The sequence below is a fragment of the Megalops cyprinoides genome, chromosome 16 (assembly GCF_013368585.1).
Source record: "Megalops cyprinoides isolate fMegCyp1 chromosome 16, fMegCyp1.pri, whole genome shotgun sequence".
NCBI classification, from domain to species: Eukaryota; Metazoa; Chordata; class Actinopteri; order Elopiformes; family Megalopidae; genus Megalops; species Megalops cyprinoides.
The window spans coordinates 33,879,052-33,898,700 of NC_050598.1; the positions used below are offsets into that span (position 1 = coordinate 33,879,052).

Below are 19,649 nucleotides of genomic sequence, written 5' to 3' on the forward strand. Positions count from 1 at the left end.
TCCACTTCCAGTAGGTTGGTCTGGGTCTTAAACAGGCTCAGGTGCATCATAAACGTAATCACAGAGAAGGACATTGCACCTGGTAGCGATGTTGTGCAGGATAATACAAGCAAGTATGTTGCACACTCCCTGTGCTGTTTTCTGTCTCTTCAAATAAAAACACTGAAAGTGACCCCACGCTGGCTATTCTACCTGTTGTTCTTTACATAGCTATTAGCCTACATTGTGATATGTAGTCCCATTTTGAGCACTGGTAATCTGGATTTGGTAATCTTGAAAAGTTTTTACCTGGATCAAGGTGATCCAATCCAATGTTGCTTTGAAAAACCAGCGCGAAAGTAAAATGGATTACCTGATCCTGGATAGCAAAACATGGGATTTCCAAATCCAGATCATTCTGATCCAGATTAAACTTTTTGAACAACTGGGCCCTGGACATCACTCTAACCAAACACACACGCAGTCACTGCCGTCTGGACCCTGGTGAAACTGCAGACTCACCGGCACCACCTTGCCCTCCTCGTCACACACCCACATGATGACCTCCACGTTCTTCTGCGTGGTCTTGTTGTATTTGTCAAAGTCGCCAGCTGCCAGAGTCAGGTATATGTCGTTGCGCACATCGCCGGGCATAATGATCTCAGGGAAACCCAGCTTGCGTGCCACCACAGTGCTGCGGTCCACCAGGTGGGGGTACTCCTTCCGAATCTGCACAATGTCCCCCACCAGAGCCTTCATGGTCACCCACAGCCCTGGAGAGGAGGACAGAGCTGGTTTCCACAGTGCACATAATAATCACAGTGTAATGGAAGAACTAATCACAGTGCAGGGTAAGCCACCTTGCCCTCCGCTGTCTCCACGAGCTGCTGTCACTTTGTTAAGCATAGTGTGTAAGAAGTCATTCTCAGCAACAACCCTGCGGAGACACACACACACACAAACAGAATGCCTTTATTAACTGCTTAGACAAATACATCCAAAAGAAACATTGTAAATAAAATTAATAAATGTTAACACACTGAATGTAAGAAGTACTGTTTCTGAGAGATATAGCACAAAAAAGTGTGAGAGGTGGTTAAACTCACGGGTGGAAGGGAATGAAGAACTGTTTCTCCTCATCACACTCCAGCTTCCCCTTTATAATATCACTGATGTCCATCACTGCATCGGCGGCAGGAGAGAGCGCATGACGTACATATTACAGCTGCAACACAAACAGCTGTGGACTGATACAGCTGCAGGAGCGCTGACTCAGCTCCATGTGATTTACATCAACACTGATAAACGTTAGCTAAACCTGAGCAAAAACTGCAACATTCACACAGAGCTATCCAAACCCTTCGGTGTGAAGGTGAAGCACATATGTGAAGCGGTCTTGGTCTTCGGTGAAAGCTGAAGAATATTGAGTGGAGTGTCAGAGGAAGACAGCTGGCCCTGAGGTTCTACCTGCGACTCCAAACGGCCTTCGCAGCCCTTGAGTGCACTTCTTAGAGTTGGTCTCTTTAAGGTCCATTCGTCCCACTCGAACGATCTGACAGATCAGGAAGATCTTCTCCCTGTTCAGGTCTTTATTGCCCAGGTCCTGGGACACAGACAGATAATACAGCAATGGCATTGAATTTGGAATTAAAGTTAGCAGCAAATTCAATATGCTTTGGAAGTATTTTCTCAGATTCATCCCAGAATTCAGCCAAAGATATTCAAATCGTGTGATGGGTTTTCCTTGTAAAACAAATTCAGTATGTAAAATAACACGGTCTTTCACATATGTTAATTCTTCCATGACTGTACCTGCACTGGCTTACTTGCTCTGGCAGCATGATCGGTCACAGCTGCAGATTGGTTTGAATGGAATACAGCTTAGAGACACAGCGGAAGAACCACACAGCTACACCGTGGAGACAGAGTCAGAGGGAGCATCGGATTTCTTTCATTAGACATTGGAAATTATACAATCATCAGTATGGTATCGTGGTAACGAGCAAGACTAACTAATCAAAAAGTTGCTGTTCCAATTCCCCACTGGGGCACTGCTACTGCACCCTTGAGCAAGGTGCTTAACCCACAAGTGCCTCAGTAAATGACCATCTGTATAAATGGATGACATTGTAACTTATCTAAGTTTCTCTGGATAAGAGTATCTTCTAAGTGATTAAAATCAGAGTAACTGAATGTTACACGCAAAACCAGACCCATTTAAGCTACTGAAGAGCACGGATCTCTGTCTCACAGTGGCAGTGTTTGTTGGTTCTAACATGAAGAGTATGAGAAGGAACACTAGAATCTGTCAAACTGCAAGCAAACTCTAACTTGTGTGTGACCGCTGCACTGCCACAGACATACATGCACATGAACTACATTGGTGCTGAGCAAACAAGGGCTCGAGCTTCACGCACTGTGTAATGCTGCAGTGATGTAATGATACAGATCATTTCAACAAGGTCAGATGAACCATAACTGTATCTGGCCAAAAATTCACACTTGGACCTACATACAGGGTGAGAAAGGGGGATATTTAGTTTTTGCAACATATGCTTGTAATTGGATCCTCCTAAAAGTTATGCTGGTTTACACGTCATTTCATTTGTCATTTACACACATCATATCATCAAACATCAAGTTTAATTTCCTGCCATGTTTCTTTTTTTCCTATAGCAGTTATATGGTGGCATGGAAAGGAGCAGAAGTGTGGTGTAGCGGTAAGGAGCGGCAGTGTAGTGTAGCGGTAAGGAGCAGCAGTGTGGTGTTGTGGTAAGGAGCAGCAGTGTGGTGTAGTGGTAAGGAGCAGCAGTGTGATGTAGCGGTAAGGAGCATGGCTCTTGATGCAAAGGTTGCTGGTTTGATTCCCTGCTGGGCCACTGCTGTCATACCCCTGGTCAAGTTACCCAAATGAGAATTACCTCAGTCAATATCCAGCTATATAAATGGATAACATTTAAAAATTTTAGTGTATATAAGCAAGCAACTAGGTATAAATGAATGATGTGAACCAGTGTGATTTCTTGCAATGTTATTTTGCATTTAGTTCACCCCCCCCCCCAGCTGCGACTTACAGTAAACACGACTTTTAGGTTGTTCAACATGTCAACTTCCTTGGGAAAACCTTTACTTCCCCAGCGAACCAGATAGTTTTCACTGTGAGGAAGAGGAACAGGAAAAAATGAGGGTTAGAGTCTGTTCTCATGAACTGCAAATTTCAGGTAGATTGACACAGACACTGTTCTCTCTTTCACAGCTTCTACAGTTGCATCTGTCTAACAGTCACTGCTGTTCTCTCTCAGAGTGGAACTGCTTGACTGGCTGGAAATATTTGGATCACATTTGTATAGGTGTTAGTGGTAGAGGGGCCAGAGGAGAGGAGGCAGAAGAGTACAGAGAGAGAGGCCATACAGCCCTCCTGACCTGATGATTGCTTGCTTGTTGGGGTCATAGAGGGACATGAAGAGTTCAGAATCTTCTCCAATGCGACACACAAAGTTCCGGACGAAGACATAGAGACTGTGAGTGGGGGATGACTGGATCCGTGCTGAGATTCCAGAATGATCTGCCTGCACATTGGACTATGGGGGGAGGGGGCCAGAGAGAGGTTAGCCTAGCCTGATCTCCACATTTTAGAATAATTTAACAACACAAATCATATCATTACAATTCAATCTACTCCCCCTACCACCACCATGGAGAACCTGTTAAAATTAAATACATGAATAAATAATTAAATATATAAAAGTACTAGGAAATTTCAAAATGAATAATAATATTAATAGCAATATAAATTAATAATTAAATCATGACTTTAAAAAGTAATCCATTGGAGAGTGATAGTATTAAAATTTTTCATTCCTTTGTTCATTCATTCATTCATTCACACTGTGCAAGAACATTTGGCCAATAAAAGCTAATCTGCAGGGCCAGCAAAATCACTCTGTATTGCAGCAAGAACACTCTCTGATACCATTACAGGCAAGCTGACTGCCCTCGGAGTCTATCTGACTGCCCTCAGAGTATATCTGCCCTCAGAGTCTATCTGACTGCCCTCACTGCCTCCTGACTGAACGTACTCCTGCCACACTTCATATATTCTACCGAGTTGCCGGCTATCTTCAAGAAACATCTGAAGACAGATCTTCTGCACTCACCTGATCACCTGAAACACTACCACCTAAAGCAATTTTCTTAATGTCTTAAACTTTGTTTCCCTTTACTAAAAAAAAATCAATCTGATGGTTTAATGCACTCGTATCTCTATCAACTAGCTTGTGCTTTGTCTGGTCAACTATTGAAAACTGGTCACGCAGCGCTTCTAATGTTGTTGACTCCTTATATAGCTTTTTGCTTGTGTTGTACTCTGCCTCACTTGTAAGTCACTTTGCAAAAAAGCATCTGTCAAATGAATGAATGTAAAATGTAAATGTACGTGTCAGATCCCTCCCACCATGTTGATTTCTCTGATGATGAGTCTTGTTGGCACTTGTGACAGACATCATGGATGTTTAACTGTAAGACACCAGGGATGACTTGGTGCAGTGGAGTGACAATAATATCGTAATTTTAATGGAAAAAAGTGGAATTGTATATTTCCTGGGAGTGCATATGGACTTCAGTCCTTCCTGGGACACTTATGTTGACCCTACATACATAAAGGTGCAGAAGTGTGTGCATTTCCTCCACAGATAGAGGAGAGCTACTGCTGTTGCCTCAATCTGCACCTGTTTCAGGGAAGTAGTGCATGTCCATGTACCATTCATACCCATATCCATATACCAAGCATACATGTACACAATGAAATGCATATAAAACAGGAACTGCCATCTTTATTATAAAAAAGAAGAAAAAGAAAGAAATATCATATGAAATACATGTTCAAAAGATTTGAACTTGTATCAACTCCAAATATACATATATATATATATATATATATATATATATATATATATATATATATATATATATATGCTTCTGTATATAGCATTCAGATTGAATCCCCTCAGAGCGTTGCCTGGTCATTAGCTACAGGTCTTTGACATGCTGCCTTTGATACATGTGTGCGCTATGCTGTGTGTTCATCTCTCTAAAGTCCCTTTGCTTGGAGGCTGTGTCATCCTGGCTGCCCTGAGGCTTTTCCATTCTATTCTAGGAATCATAAGCCACATCCTGGAAACAGTGGGAAACCACAATTCTGCAGATATTTCACATTTATGACTTTTCACATTCATGTCTTTTCCCACAATTATGGCCTATAGTCATTTAATTCTGTCATGCTGTCTGCTCTCTGTGTGGCAGGAACATTGTCTCTCTAAACGGTGTACTGACCAGCCCTTGCCAGACTAACAATGTTCCTCTCACTCTCCCTCTCATACCTGTTCCTCTTTGATGCGCTCTGTGATCTTGGCAGTAGCATCTTCATGAGCCCGAAACAGGCTAATGACGCTGGTGTTTTCTGGGTCCATGATGTTTCCATTTTCATCACGAACCACCAGGTCCAGCTCCAGAATCCTGGGACAAAAACAGTCTGTTCATTTTGATTCTGTGTGGGTCAGATGGATGCTGCCCGCTATGGGAAGCTCTTTGTAGTGTGTTACAGCAGCGGCTGTGGTGCAGCTGCAGGAGGGAGCTGGCAGGTGGGGATACTCTACTTGTTGCCATAGTCGATCTTGGAAGTGACCTTCTGTTTGAGCTCCTTAAACTCATCGCTAGGCAACGTCCCGGACAGCAGCTGGGAGCGCCACTCCATCAGGTCCCACATCAGCCTCTGCACCTGCTTTAGGCGCTCCTTCTTATTCATCTACAGAGAGAGGAAACCACACACGTGGCTCAGATCACACCCGCACACGTGGCTCAGATCACACCCGCACACACGGCTCAGATCACACCCGCACACACGGCTCAGATCACACCCGCACACACGTGGCTCAGATCTCACCCGCACACGTGGCTCAGATCACACCCGCACACAGCTCAGATCACACCCGCACACGTGGCTCAGATCACACCCGCACACAGCTCAGATCACACCCGCACACACGGCTCAGATCACACCCGCACACACGGCTCAGATCACACCCGCACACGTGGCTCAGATCACACCCGCACACAGCTCAGATCACACCCGCACACACGGCTCAGATCACACCCGCACACACGGCTCAGATCACACCCGCACACGGCTCAGATCACACCCGCACACGTGGCTCAGATCACACCCGCACACACGGCTCAGATCACACCCGCACACGTGGCTCAGATCACACCCACACACACGGCTCAGATCTTACCCGCACACACGGCTCAGATCACACCCGCACACGCGGCTCAGATCACACCCGCACACGCGGCTCAGATCACACCCGCACACACGGCTCAGATCACACCCGCACACACAGCTCAGATCTCACCCGCACACGTGGCTCAGATCACACCCGCACACAGCTCAGACCACACCCGCACACAGCTCAGATCACACCCGCACACGCGGCTCAGATCACACCCGCACACACACAGCTCAGATCACACCCGCACACGCGGCTCAGATCACACCCGCACACACACGGCTCAGATCACACCCGCACACGGCTCAGATCACACCCGCACACGTGGCTCAGATCACACCCGCACACACGGCTCAGATCACACCCGCACACACGGCTCAGATCACACCCGCACACGTGGCTCAGATCACACCCACACACACGGCTCAGATCTTACCCGCACACACGGCTCAGATCACACCCGCACACGCGGCTCAGATCACACCCGCACACGCGGCTCAGATCACACCCGCACACACGGCTCAGATCACACCCGCACACACAGCTCAGATCTCACCCGCACACGTGGCTCAGATCACACCCGCACACAGCTCAGACCACACCCGCACACAGCTCAGATCACACCCGCACACGCGGCTCAGATCACACCCGCACACACACAGCTCAGATCACACCCGCACACGCGGCTCAGATCACACCCGCACACACACGGCTCAGATCACACACGCACACACGGCTCAGATCACACCCGCACAGGCATGTGATCACACCAAGGTTCACTTCAATACTGGCCTAAAGTTTTATTTCAGTTCTGATCAGTTTGGGGCTTAGTTGCCACTGGAATTTGGAATTTTTATATTGAAACTGAATTGAAATTTTCATCCTTGAATTAGATGATTTATGAGTTAAACTTCAATTTGCACTAATGATTCAGTATCTATACACTACTTGCCTAACACTGCTGAACACACCTTTAGAAGTTTGTCTGGATAAGAGCATCTACCAAAAGCATAAATATAAATGTAAACAGAAAGCTCAATGTGATTAAGCACTTTGGCATGTCATACATAAACTGCTGAAACCTGGGTAGTTTGAATGGAGGATTTTTCCACAAATAAGAGATGCTGTTTAAATATACGGGTTATGTACCAGGGGTTACATTTATTTACTGGAATTGGAGAGGAAATCAATTTAAATGATTATTAAATTCAGTTTAATAAGGAACATGTTTGGTTTAATTATAGCAAAAGCATATCTAATTAACTGCTCTTTCAATGCTAGGATCAATTACAGTTCCCTCAGCTCAGCAAAGCACTGAATGAAGAGCAGAGACTATTACCCACCACAAAGAGCTGCTTCCACATGCTGCCCCATTCGCGCAGTGTGGTCGTCACTTCCTTCACCAGGGGCATCTCTGCTGACGTCACCACTTCCTGTCCCCTGCAGACACCGCAGACACCAACAGAAAGAAAGCAGGTTTCCCTTCAGCGCCAGGCTGTGACGTCTGTGCAATAAAATCAGTGCTGTAAAGTAAGTTCTGAGTGGAAATTGAAGCTTAGGGGTCAGGACTACAATTCCTACAACTACAACTTCCTCTGCCTTTGTCCCCAATGGTGGAATAAACTTCCACACTTCATTCGTCCTGCCAAGTCCCTGTCTGTCTTCTGAAGACACAGCTCTTCTGCTCTCACATGAGCACCTGAAACGCTACCCCCTCATGTCTCAAACTACTGTCTCCTACTAAACGTTTAGTTTAAAAAAAACGAAATGGAATGGCTTAAAGCACTTGTTATCTCCACCTGCTAGCTTGTGCCTTGTCTGGCCAAACATTGAAACCTGGTCATGCAGCACTTCTTATATTGTTGACTTCTTATGGTATTTTGCTTGTGTTGTACTCTGCCTCACTTGTAAATCGTTTTGGATTAAAGCATCTGCCAAATGAATAAATGTAAATGTAAATGTAGTTCAGCATTATGGGGTCAGTGTTGTGGGGTTACTGTTGTGGCATCAGTGTTGTGGGGACAGTGCTGTTGTGTCAGTGTTATTGGGGACCGTGTTGCGGGGTCAGTGTTGTGGGATCAGTGTTGTTGGGGTCAGTGTTGTGGGATCAGTGTTGTTGGGGACAGTGTTGTTGTGTCAGTGTTATGTGGTCAGTGTAGTTGGGGTTAGCGTTGTGGGATCAGTGTTTTTGGGGTCAGTGTTGCAGGGTCAGTGTTATGGGCTGTGTTTGCCAGCTGTTCTGAGTCTCACCCCCGTTTCTCTATGATCACCTCCTTCAGGTGGATGAAGCTGGCTGGAAATGCTCCCTGCAAAGAGGAGAAGTGCTTTTATTTTACTCATAACACAGGGATGCACAGAGCCCTTCTGCCTGTGCTGTTAGCTGCCCTCAGCTCCGACGTCACCACTGCCAAAACCACTGCAATTCTCCTCACAAACTGCCCAGCATCACTCACTGTTTTTAACACTAACAATGTCTTTTAATACACAGTCAAGTGTCATACATTCATACATTCAGACACTGAGAAAAATCAAATATAAAAAGAAGAGGCAGGCAGCTACAGTGGCCTTTCAGGTTCAGTTAAGTGTGAAGCACGCTGATTCCTGTCAGTGTGTTCCTTTCTCTCTTCACTCAGCAAAGAGGAACTGGTCTGAGATCAGTGAAATTAGATATAAATGCACCCTAGACAGCAGGTCCCAAACCCCATTTCCAGGCTAACACTCTGCAATTTAATTTTTACAGACCGGGATTAGTAGGAGAAGTCTGATTCCTTCACTGTCAAACTCAATGCACATTCACACCCATGTCTATAATGCTTCTCTAACTGGAGACAGGGCTTATGTGAACAGCCCAACGACATGGACAATCCCAGCATTCTCAGCTTGGCAGGTGTTCTAACCACCTTTCACTGAAGTCATTGGCTAATTCGAACCACTGCACTTCCACATGCTGTCTGTGTGAAAATAAAAAGTAGATTTACATACAAAATATGTTTGCACTCAATTCAAGAAAAGTGCATGGAAACTCTGCTAAAACCTCTCAGACTCTACATGAAACCGTGACACATGAAACACACTCAGCATGGATTGCACAAACATTTGCACCACATCTTGCTACAGGCTGTAAAAGCTGGCTCACCGTCTGCTGCATTTACCTGCTGTGCTTTGTTCCTGGTCAGGTAGCCCTTGTACCAGCCTGCAACAAGTGAGCAGACATTAATCAAGCTGAATTACTTTCAGACTGAAACATCTTACATGGTGCAACAGATCTCTGTTTTACACTGACACAGCTATTTTGTGGCACAGATGTTTGCCTTAGAATGAAAAAAAATGGTAGTACAGATCTTTGTTTTAGAGTGAAATACCTTCGATTTCGGTTCAGACCTCTCTTATTTCATGTATAAGGAATGTAGTGAAATGAGAGAGGCCTGAGATGCTCACCTTCACACACCTCCTGGATGTGAACAGTATCCCCCACTTCCAGAGACAGGTGCTTGTCTGCACTGCCTTTGAAATTCCATTTAACTGAGATAGAGGAGCAGAGAAAAGGAGGGAAGGTAAATTAATTCATCGATATACTGTACATAACACACTGCACACTGCATAGCACACTGCACATAACAGTTTGAAAATAATAAAAGACCATTTTAATTTTCATATCCCAGCAAGTCAAGTCAAGAGATGTGTGTAACAGCAGCTATTGAGTGTAACGGCATGTGTAATGCCTTTTTTAGTTTTTTAGAATTTTTTTTTTTTGTCTACAACCGAGTCTATCCTGAGAACAGACTCAAGGTCAAAATGCATGCAAGTTATACTTGCAGCACCTACACTGACAAAGCATCACTCTCTCCCACACACTCCCATACATCCCCACACACTCCCATACACTCCAATACACACTGCCATACACTCCCATACACTCTAATACACACTCCCACACACTCCCATACTCTCCCACACACTCCCACACACACTTCCACACTCTCCCATACTCTCCCACACACACTCCCATACTCTCCCGTACTCTCCCATATACTCCCACACACACTCCCATACACTCTCATAAACACTCCCACGCGATCTCATACACACTCCCACACACTCCCATACACTCCCATACTCTCCCATACACTCCCACACACCCCCATACACTCTCATACACACTCCCACACACTCCCATACACTCTCATACACACTCCCACACACTCTCATACACTCCCATACTCTCCCACACACTCCCACACACTCTCATACACACTCTCACACACTCCCATACTCTCTCATACACTCTCACACACTCCCATACACTCCCATACACTCTCATACACACTCCCACACACTCCCCACACACTTCCACACTCTCCCATACTCTCTCACACACACTCCCATACACAATCCCATACACACTCCCATACACTCCCACACACTCCCACACACTCCCATACTCTCCCATATACTCCCACACACTCCCACACACTCTCACACTTTCCCACACACTCCCACACACTCTCATAAACACTCCCATGCACTCTCATACACACTCCCACACACTCCCATACACTCCCATACTCTCCCATACACTCCCACACACTCCCACACACTCCCATACACTCTCATACACACTCCCACACACTCCCATACTCTCCCATACACTCACACACACTCCCATCCACTCCCACACACACAATGTGGAAATACAATGGATCCCTATCCAGACTTGCAAAGATTCAACATCTGTATACTGACATGTCTAAGCCACAACTAAACACACTCACCAGCTAACTGAATCACCACCATTCTGCCACGCTGCATCAGATCATATGCACAGTGTCATTCTAACCCATAACATACAGCACTAGAGGAAATGATTACTGTATGTACATAGCTGGCGTAATGTATATGCTTTATGTACTGTGTCACTGTATTTGCAAACTAATCCTTGCTGTACTATTTTTTGTACTACAAAAGACTGCAGTGGTGACTTCCTCTCTCAGTCACTTCCTGTGTCTTACCACACGTTTTATTTATGAAACTGCATTGGCCTGCAGAAATGAAAAGGAAAGGTTTAGCTCAGATATACAATGAACTGTTCAATAGATATCATAAACCCTGTCCTGTAGGATAGAGTGATAATTGTGTAATTAAGAAAAAAACTTGTTTGCATGTGATGATGACAGTATGTGCCAATCATACAGTTTAGGACATTAGTCAGTAATGATCCTTTTCAGCATACTAAGAATCCATGCATGCAGTATTTTTCACAGGTGTATACCAGCAAATAATCATATAGTGCCATTATCTACAGAACATGCTGTTTTCTGTCCAAACTTTCCAACATCAAAGAAGCATATTCCCATAGTCATTATCTTGAAGCTGTAAGTAGTAATTAAAAGAATATGACATGAAAAGTTGCTTGATGATGAGGTCACAACAATTTCAAAAGCAGCAAAACCATTAGTTGAATGTTAAAAATTAATACATAATTTAACCAACTTCATATGGCTGTATAAACACAAGACAAGTTCTCATTCATACCATAAATCTGTTCTGTGGATAATATGTAATTGTACTACACATTGTCACTTTCATACAGTTTTTGTTGTCAGTACATTTTTTTGGATTTCACTCTCCACCCTGCTTTCAGTGAAACTGACTCTGGCCTACTGAGAATTTCGGAATTTCCGAAATGCTGTAGATCTTTTCCAAAGAGATGAAAGTTCAGAAAATGATTCTCTCTTGACTGGAACACGAAAAATTGTAACTGTAGCTATAACTTTAACTATAACTGACGAGGACTCCACAGAGTCCTTACACGTACACGTTTACTTTGAGGAAACTTTGGTTTCTTGTCTTCAAACTTACTGGCAGCGCCACAGTTGTTGCACTCTTCATCACCGATTCTTGGGGCGAATTTCATTGCAGCTAGATGTGGTTTAAAATTTAAATAAAATCACAATAAGACCCTCCCCTCCTGTTTGACAGCCCTGATCCTGTGATAAATCAAGCCAGAGACTAAAGTAATTTTTTTCTACCATTGACAGATAAAAATATTAAAAAGTAAAAAGTAATGCACCTTCAGCTTATTATGCATTATGATTAAATAAATGACAGAAAGAAAAACTCCTCCCTCTGGACCTCCTGTTTACTGTTTGCTGTATTTTGGGCAAATTTAATGCTGTTTCAAACAGTGCAGAAACGACACGGTAGGAGGATACATTACGGACAAAAGATCAGATTCAGCTCAGTCATACCAAGGTGCAACCTCACGGGAACATGCCATCTGTGTGATGTCAACACAAACTAAAAGCACCTTTGTCCAAACACAAAGAGGTGGAACTATACCTCCTTAAGAACTGCAAAGCAGACCTTCAGAAAACCAAATTTTAAGATATTGGATTGCTAGTTTGGATGACAAGGATGGAAATGTGTTCCAATATTTTACAGAGATAAATGAAATCCTGAAATAGAGAATCCAGAATGTTCTACCAAAGCCCTTATGACCCTAAATGGAGGAACGTGATAAGATCTAAATTGGTAGGAGCTGGTTGCAACGTTTCAGAGTAATAAAACTCTACTCTGGTGCTACTCTAATGCTCTTTCCACTCTGCTGTCTCAGTCTGAACCATCAAGCTAGAGTTAATACATTATACTTATCCTAATGTGGAAGAAACACACTACATACTACCAGTCAAAAGTTTTAGAACACCTCTATTTTTCCAATTTATTGAAATTTAAGCGGTTCAAGTCCAGTGAATGACCTGAAATGGAACAAAAGGGAGCAGTAAACTGCCAGAGGTTAAAAAAAGTTTAGGTTACCAAAAACTGAAAAATAATGTAAATTTCAGAGTTATAAAAAGGCCTTTTTGAGGGAATAAGTAATGGGTTAATAACTTACAGTTTTTATGCAGCAATGGAAGTAAATTAAGCCTTGAAAGTTGATGCAAACAATTCCTACAGGTGTCCCGACTTTTGTTGATTACTTACAAACCCTCTGTCTGTATAAAAGCAGTGTTCGAACAGACTGTGTTACTGCACCCTCTGAAGCATTATTTGGACAATATTGCACTGCAGGAAGTAATATATTGCTTATCATAATGGCGAAAAAAGGCAATTAAAAAAGGAATTGTAGGTCTTTCCTTTACAGAAATTGGGGGTGTTCTAAAACTTTTGACCAGTAGTGTAAACAGATGTAAAGTCTATAAACTGTCACTGTGAAGATCAGTTAGCCCGTTGGGCCACACCCGCCCACATCCTGTTTAACAGGAAGTGTGGTCCAAAGTAGCATCTGAGGCCAAGTGCTGCACCAGGTGATGTCCCGGATCCTCTGCAGGTGAGAAAAGAGCTTACCAACGCCATATCTCTCTGTGGTGGTCTTTGTCCAGGGAGCCATGCTGCATGGAGTCTTCTCTCCCTCTTTCTCTATCACACTTGCACGTCCTCAGTCTCTTTCTCTCTCTGGGTGTCTGGGTGACAGTTTCCGGTGCACCTCTTACTTCTGTGTTTTCTGAGAGAATGTCCCCTCCCCCTTCTTCCTTCCTCATCTCTCTCTCTGTCTGTCTCTCTCTCTCTCTGAGTCACAGCACTGCTGCATTCAGAGCAGACCTTTGCCTCACCAATCTCTGACTGTTTTCAACTCTGTTGAAAATGCCTAGGAACAGGCACATGTCTACCAACATGAGAATTTAAAACCTTCACTTATACTTAAACAAGGATGGATTCGTGTGATTCTAAACACAGACAACAGGACATAGATTGTAATAAATCATAATGTCTTGTCATGAAGTGTGCCAACATAAATCAGTGCATAGTTGTGATAGGCTGTAGCCAAATAATAACTACATAATACGCAACCTGAACATCATAAAGTGAAGTTACATAAGTTAAGCACTAGAGGCCGCTATTCTAACAACCTGAATAAATGGCTACTGATAAGCCACTTTACTCATATGCTGCATACAGAATAAAGGCATGTAAAGGCATTAATGAAATGGCATGTAAGAAAATAAATAAATGCTGAGATCTGATTGTGTCCGAGGGCATTCATGGAGTTGTGTTTGTAGAGGTTGGGAAACTGAGTCTGTGACCCTTCTGCAAAGTGTTTCACCTGTCCTGTCCTGCATCAGTAAATAGCTTCACTTCTCATGCACTTGATTTGCAGGTTTCTTCCTTGGCTAGAGCCCTGGTGGTGAGGTGATGGAAAGGACCCATCTTTCTGTTGTCTATTCTGAAAGGTGAATGGCAGCTTGCAGGTGGCTCTGCGGTTCATTCTGCTCTAATAATGGAGAGCAGCTGTGCGCGGTGACAACACTGAACCATTTCCACATGCATGAGCCTATTTTAAAGTTGCCGCTTATCATCAGGGTTAAACTCAGCCCTGACTTTCTCACTGTTCTGCACTGTTTATTTCAATATCCATTTAGGGAAGGTTTAAGAAGGCACACTGACACTTAGTTAGCTATGAATACAGTACATAGCTACATCTACATAACATTGAGAAATACTGTAGGTGGCAAACGCATAAAGAATTGCTTGCTTAATATTTCAGAACAGATAATTGTGCTTATGGACCATTCAGATGAAAATTGTGCTTATGAAACACTTAAACCAGTTCACTGTGATGCTAGCAATAAAAATGTATCATTAACTGAGTGACTGTAACTTACTTTGCTAGAATGGGGGTCTTTAATAATTCCTTTAGATAGTCTGTAACACTGGTTAGCTATGAAATAGAATGATGATTTAAAAGCTGGTCTGTTAGTTACACATTAGCAAGAGGATCTGTTATGGCTGTCTCTGAGAGTGGCTCTCCTTTCTGTCTGCTGACACTTTTCTGAGAACCAATTCGCCTTGATACATTCCTCTCACTGAGTCTCAATACAGGTGAGGGCGGTGTTGCACAGCACACGTTCCCCGGAGACGGCAAATGGGAGCGGTGGGTAGTGTGTGGGGAGTGTGGAGTAGTGTGTAGGGAGCGGTGGGTAGTGTGTGGGGAGTGTGGAGTAGTGTGTGGGGAGTGAGGTGTGGGGAGCAGTGGGTAGTGTGTAGGGAGCGGTGGGTAGTGTGTGGGGAGTGTGGAGTAGTGTGTAGGGAGCGGTGGGTAGTGTGTGGGGAGTGAGGTGTGGGGAGCAGTGGGTAGTGTGTAGGGAGTGGTGGGTAGTGTGTGGGGAGTGTGGAGTAGTGTGTGGGGAGTGAGGTGTGGGGAGCAGTGGGTAGTGTGTAGGGAGTGGTGGGTAGTGTGTGGGGAGTGTGGAGTAGGGAGCAGTGGGTAGTGTGTAGGGAGCGGTGGGTAGTGTGTGGGGAGTAAGGTGTAGGGAGCGGTGGGTAGTGTGTGGGGAGTAAGGTGTAGGCTGTTGGTCCAGTTTGTTTCCTACTTGCATGTTTTATAATGTTTTCTTTATTATATAATGCAGGAGTTTAATCTACTCAATTCATGAAGCAGATAAAGGCTCCTTTCATCCCTGAAGCCATTAGTACCTGACCCACTTCCAGGAAAGATATGCACTGTGGATATAAGAATAATCAGTGAAAACATGGCACTGATAAGGTGAATTGAGAGCTGTCTCGCAGTCTCAAGGGGAAACGGTCATGAGCACAGAGTTAGACTCACAGACGCACTTACTGAGAATACAGAGGGATCAGTGAAGCTCCATCCATTCTGCCATTCAGCTGTAGCAGGAATTTTATTATTTCAATGAGCGGCGATAAGTTCATGGTCACCTTCACACAGTTTGTTTCTTGCCATTACTTTCCATTCCATGCAGCAGGTTTCATTCACTGACATCAATCTCTGTCAGAGGAACAATACCACACACACTGCAGACCTGTTTTATTCACCATCATCTGTTCTTTTATTATAAGATGTACTGTGCTCAGTATAATATTTTCTGTACGTGTGCCCGGCTGAAAACTTCTTCATGCCACCTGTCAAGGGACTACAGATGAAATTTAACTAATAACTAATTCTGGGACAGTTAAGAAAATTTCCATTGTTCCTGTTAAATGAATGAACAAATAAATAAATAAACTGGAGACAGTAAGCATGGCTGTCTTTTCTCCTTTCCTACAATACTCTCCTTTCTTTCTGTCTCTCCTTTCTACTACTCCTTTCATTGCTCCTCCCCTGACCACAGTATTCGTGGGAGGAGCCAGTGAGAGAGGGATTAGCACAGTCAGACCACAGAAAAATGGTCTCTATAAAACTGAGAGAAATAGTCAACAATATTTCCAGCAGCACAAGCAGGTTTAAAGACATGAACTGACCATCTGATGTAACACTACAACAGAAAGCTAGCCAAACTGTTAAATGTCAACAATGGGTGTGTCTTCAGATGAGAACAATATGAAATGGGTAACCATAATGCAGATCAGAAAAGACAGAAGCAGGAAGGGATACAGAAAGAATAATTTCTTTCAATGCAAAACTACCTCACCAGGCTAATACACCATCCATATGCACACAGAAACGTATGTATGCACGCGCAAGCACGCACACGCAAGCGCGCGCACACACACACACACACACACACACACCCTCTGCAGCTGTGTGAGTACTGAATACTTACCCAGTCGCTGTGTGAAGAGGAAGGAGCTGATATTCAACAGGACACCTGACAGTGGGAAGTGAGTGCATTTGTGGTTTATATTCCTATACTGTCAGTGCATTTACTGTATATTGTGTGCAAAGAAACAATTTATATAAAGGCATTTCTTAATTCCATAATCATATCACAAATGATCACCTACCTGATCGCTTTCAGCTCGGACAATGAACATGTGTCTCCATTCAGACTAAAAGAATTTGAGTGAGCAGCTGTGTGGATAATTATTTCAGAATTCAGAGTCCTTTCACCTTAATCAAGCTCTTAAAGCACAGTTAAATGGAGAGGGAATAAACATTTTATGACAGTCTGTCAGTCTTCACATTTTGATATGAAGCTAATTCTTACTGTTTTATTAATTTAGAATACATCTTTTCCTGTTGTTTGACAGTTGCTGGTACCATTCAGCTGGTCAGTGTTACCTTCTGCAGGTCTGTAGCAGGGGAATAATGGAACTTGTATTGCATTCCTCTTCCAGCCATTTGGTCTGGGTGTTGTGCCTCCATGCTAGCTAACATGCTTTGTCTGTGCTGTGTTATGTCTTGTGTGTGTGTGTGTGTGTGTGTGTGTGTGTGTGCCTTAGTGTCTGTATTTCTGTACCTAGGTGGATGCAGATGCAGTCTTTGGGGAGGGGGGGTGAGTGAGGGGTAGGAAAGGAAGGGAGCCAGAGGTGAGGGGGGCAAAAGTTTATATACGTGTAAATACTCAAAGTGCTGGCCATTCCTTGCTTCTTTCTTGGAGGTGACATAGGAGGTGAAAGTGGAAGAGAAAGCAGCCTGGGTTTCAGATAAAGTTAAAATAGATAAAACCACAGGTCATGTGGACTTTTATGTTCACCCCTAGAACAGTCTCTGAAAGACACACCAACAAATGAATGCAATGCAAATGAAACAACCTGAAATTAAATTTGCATAATGAAATATGAAAAACTACCAGTAACAAACACAGTTTATACAACTACAGCATAAACCCCTTTCTATTTTTTATTTTGAATTTGTTGTCTGATGTTGGCAGAAATCACACATTGTAGCAATGTATATGAGCACAATCCAATGTAATGTCTACTTACAAATAATATATATTATATATTATTTTATACATTATATTGTTTAACCTTTTGGGTACAAATCGGCCACAGTGTTCATGCATGTTTTGCGGTTGTATGCCGCGTACAGGGAGCTGTAATGAAGAATGAGGATTCCCCCACAGTGCGGATGGAATCTTCATTTACCTGAGGTGCTTAGTTGGGGCGATCCTCTGACAGATGTGTTTTACCTGACCTGACCCAGGTTATAGACACAGGGTCTGGACTCCATTCTGCTGTTCAGTAAGACTGCTGCTATGCTTGGTAACGAAGACCAAGTCTTGGCTCAGACCATGAAAACAGAGTGTAAATAGTGGAGATTTCCTGACCTTGCCTTTATCGTCTCCCCCAACCCCCCCCCAGCAGGATATAGCGGTTCAGTGTATAAGCATAAATCAGCACTATTATTATTATTATTATTATTATTATTATTATTATTATTATTATTATTATTATTGTGCTTAATATTAGTTAAATATGCTGGACAAGCAGGCGCTGAGGCCTTCAGACTAAATATATGTCGGATTTTCTTTTGACAATGAATGTATTCATTCATATTTGATTGACTTCAGCCCTCATGCACTTAATAATGTACTGTTCATTAAAAATCTGCGGTTACTGAGCTGATCCAACCAGGAATTTCAACTGAACAGATGTATGTATTGTGAATTTTAATATATTATGTACTGTATGTATAAAACAGATGTAAAAAATGTGGATTTTCAGGATAGTGTTTCATAAAAGCTGTTATTCTTTTATTTGCTGTGTATCATATATGAAGTAGTATCAGTGCCAAGGAGAAATGAATTTGTATTTTACCACTTGAATTATTGAATGCATTAATTGACTCTGCATTGCACTATTTTAATTGTATTTTAATCATCTGAAATTCAGGAAGAATTTAAAAAGTGATGCTGGGTGAACATGTTACCCCCCACCTGCCTGTGCCCCAAGGATGCAGCTTTCTTCTGAGCATCAGGCGGCAACATTAGCGCAACTATACAGATGCATTAATTCAGTGCCATAGCACAGTGGTTTCTCAGACACACTCAGACACACCTTCTTAGTTCACAGTATTTCCAACTTTACTCAAAAAGCCGGTATACAGCGATCTCTGCAGTCAATCCAATGAGAAGAATGGTGCAGTTTTTTGTGAAACCTGAGAAAGCAGATGTTTGGCATCATCAGGTGTCGCCACACCAAGAGTTCTAAGTAAAAGTTAGCTGGGAAACATTACATAGATTGGCTATCTTCAAGACCAAATGCAGGTCACTGATGCAGAAATCATCAAATCCAACCCTCTGGCAGATTCAGAAGAAGATGCTATTTATCCAAAGACTGCTGGGAAATGAAGTCCAGTGTATAATTTCCTTGACTGATCACATCCTGTTTGTCCTTTCATAAAACTCAGAATTGTGGTTCTGACTGGTTCTGATTCAGTTTTGTTTTACTTAGGTTTCAGAGTTTGTGTGTCAGTTTCAGCTTTTCTCTAGTGGATTACAATGTAAGGTTTGTTTTCATTTATTTTGGTTTTATTTTACTTTTTGTTTCAGTTTTACTCATTATATTTAGGGAGGTAAGTGTTGGTAAAATAGATGTTTGTGTGGAATATTTAAATAAATTTATGTTTATTTTATTTATTTTTAAGAAAATAGCCTACATCATTAATGCTGGTGAATTCCCTTAAGATAAGTATACTGTGCT

General features: G+C 43.1%; 1 protein-coding gene across 1 annotated transcript in view; it reads right to left on the bottom strand.

Annotated features, from left to right (window-relative positions):
• LOC118790902 (dedicator of cytokinesis protein 2) overlaps positions 1-13,715 on the bottom strand; it is an 82,239-nt gene extending 68,524 nt beyond the window's left edge. The window contains exons 1-13 of the mRNA XM_036548031.1: positions 13,611-13,715; positions 9,705-9,788; positions 9,419-9,459; positions 8,517-8,572; positions 7,610-7,706; positions 5,634-5,782; positions 5,358-5,493; positions 3,403-3,560; positions 3,054-3,135; positions 1,447-1,582; positions 1,086-1,161; positions 840-916; positions 502-752 (exon numbers count right to left, since the gene is read on the bottom strand). Coding sequence (XP_036403924.1) covers positions 502-752; positions 840-916; positions 1,086-1,161; positions 1,447-1,582; positions 3,054-3,135; positions 3,403-3,560; positions 5,358-5,493; positions 5,634-5,782; positions 7,610-7,706; positions 8,517-8,572; positions 9,419-9,459; positions 9,705-9,788; positions 13,611-13,653 — 1,386 coding nt within the window. The 5' untranslated portion in view covers positions 13,654-13,715. The remainder of the gene's footprint in view (positions 1-501; positions 753-839; positions 917-1,085; positions 1,162-1,446; positions 1,583-3,053; positions 3,136-3,402; positions 3,561-5,357; positions 5,494-5,633; positions 5,783-7,609; positions 7,707-8,516; positions 8,573-9,418; positions 9,460-9,704; positions 9,789-13,610) is intronic.
• Positions 13,716-19,649: the final 5,934 nt, after the last annotated feature.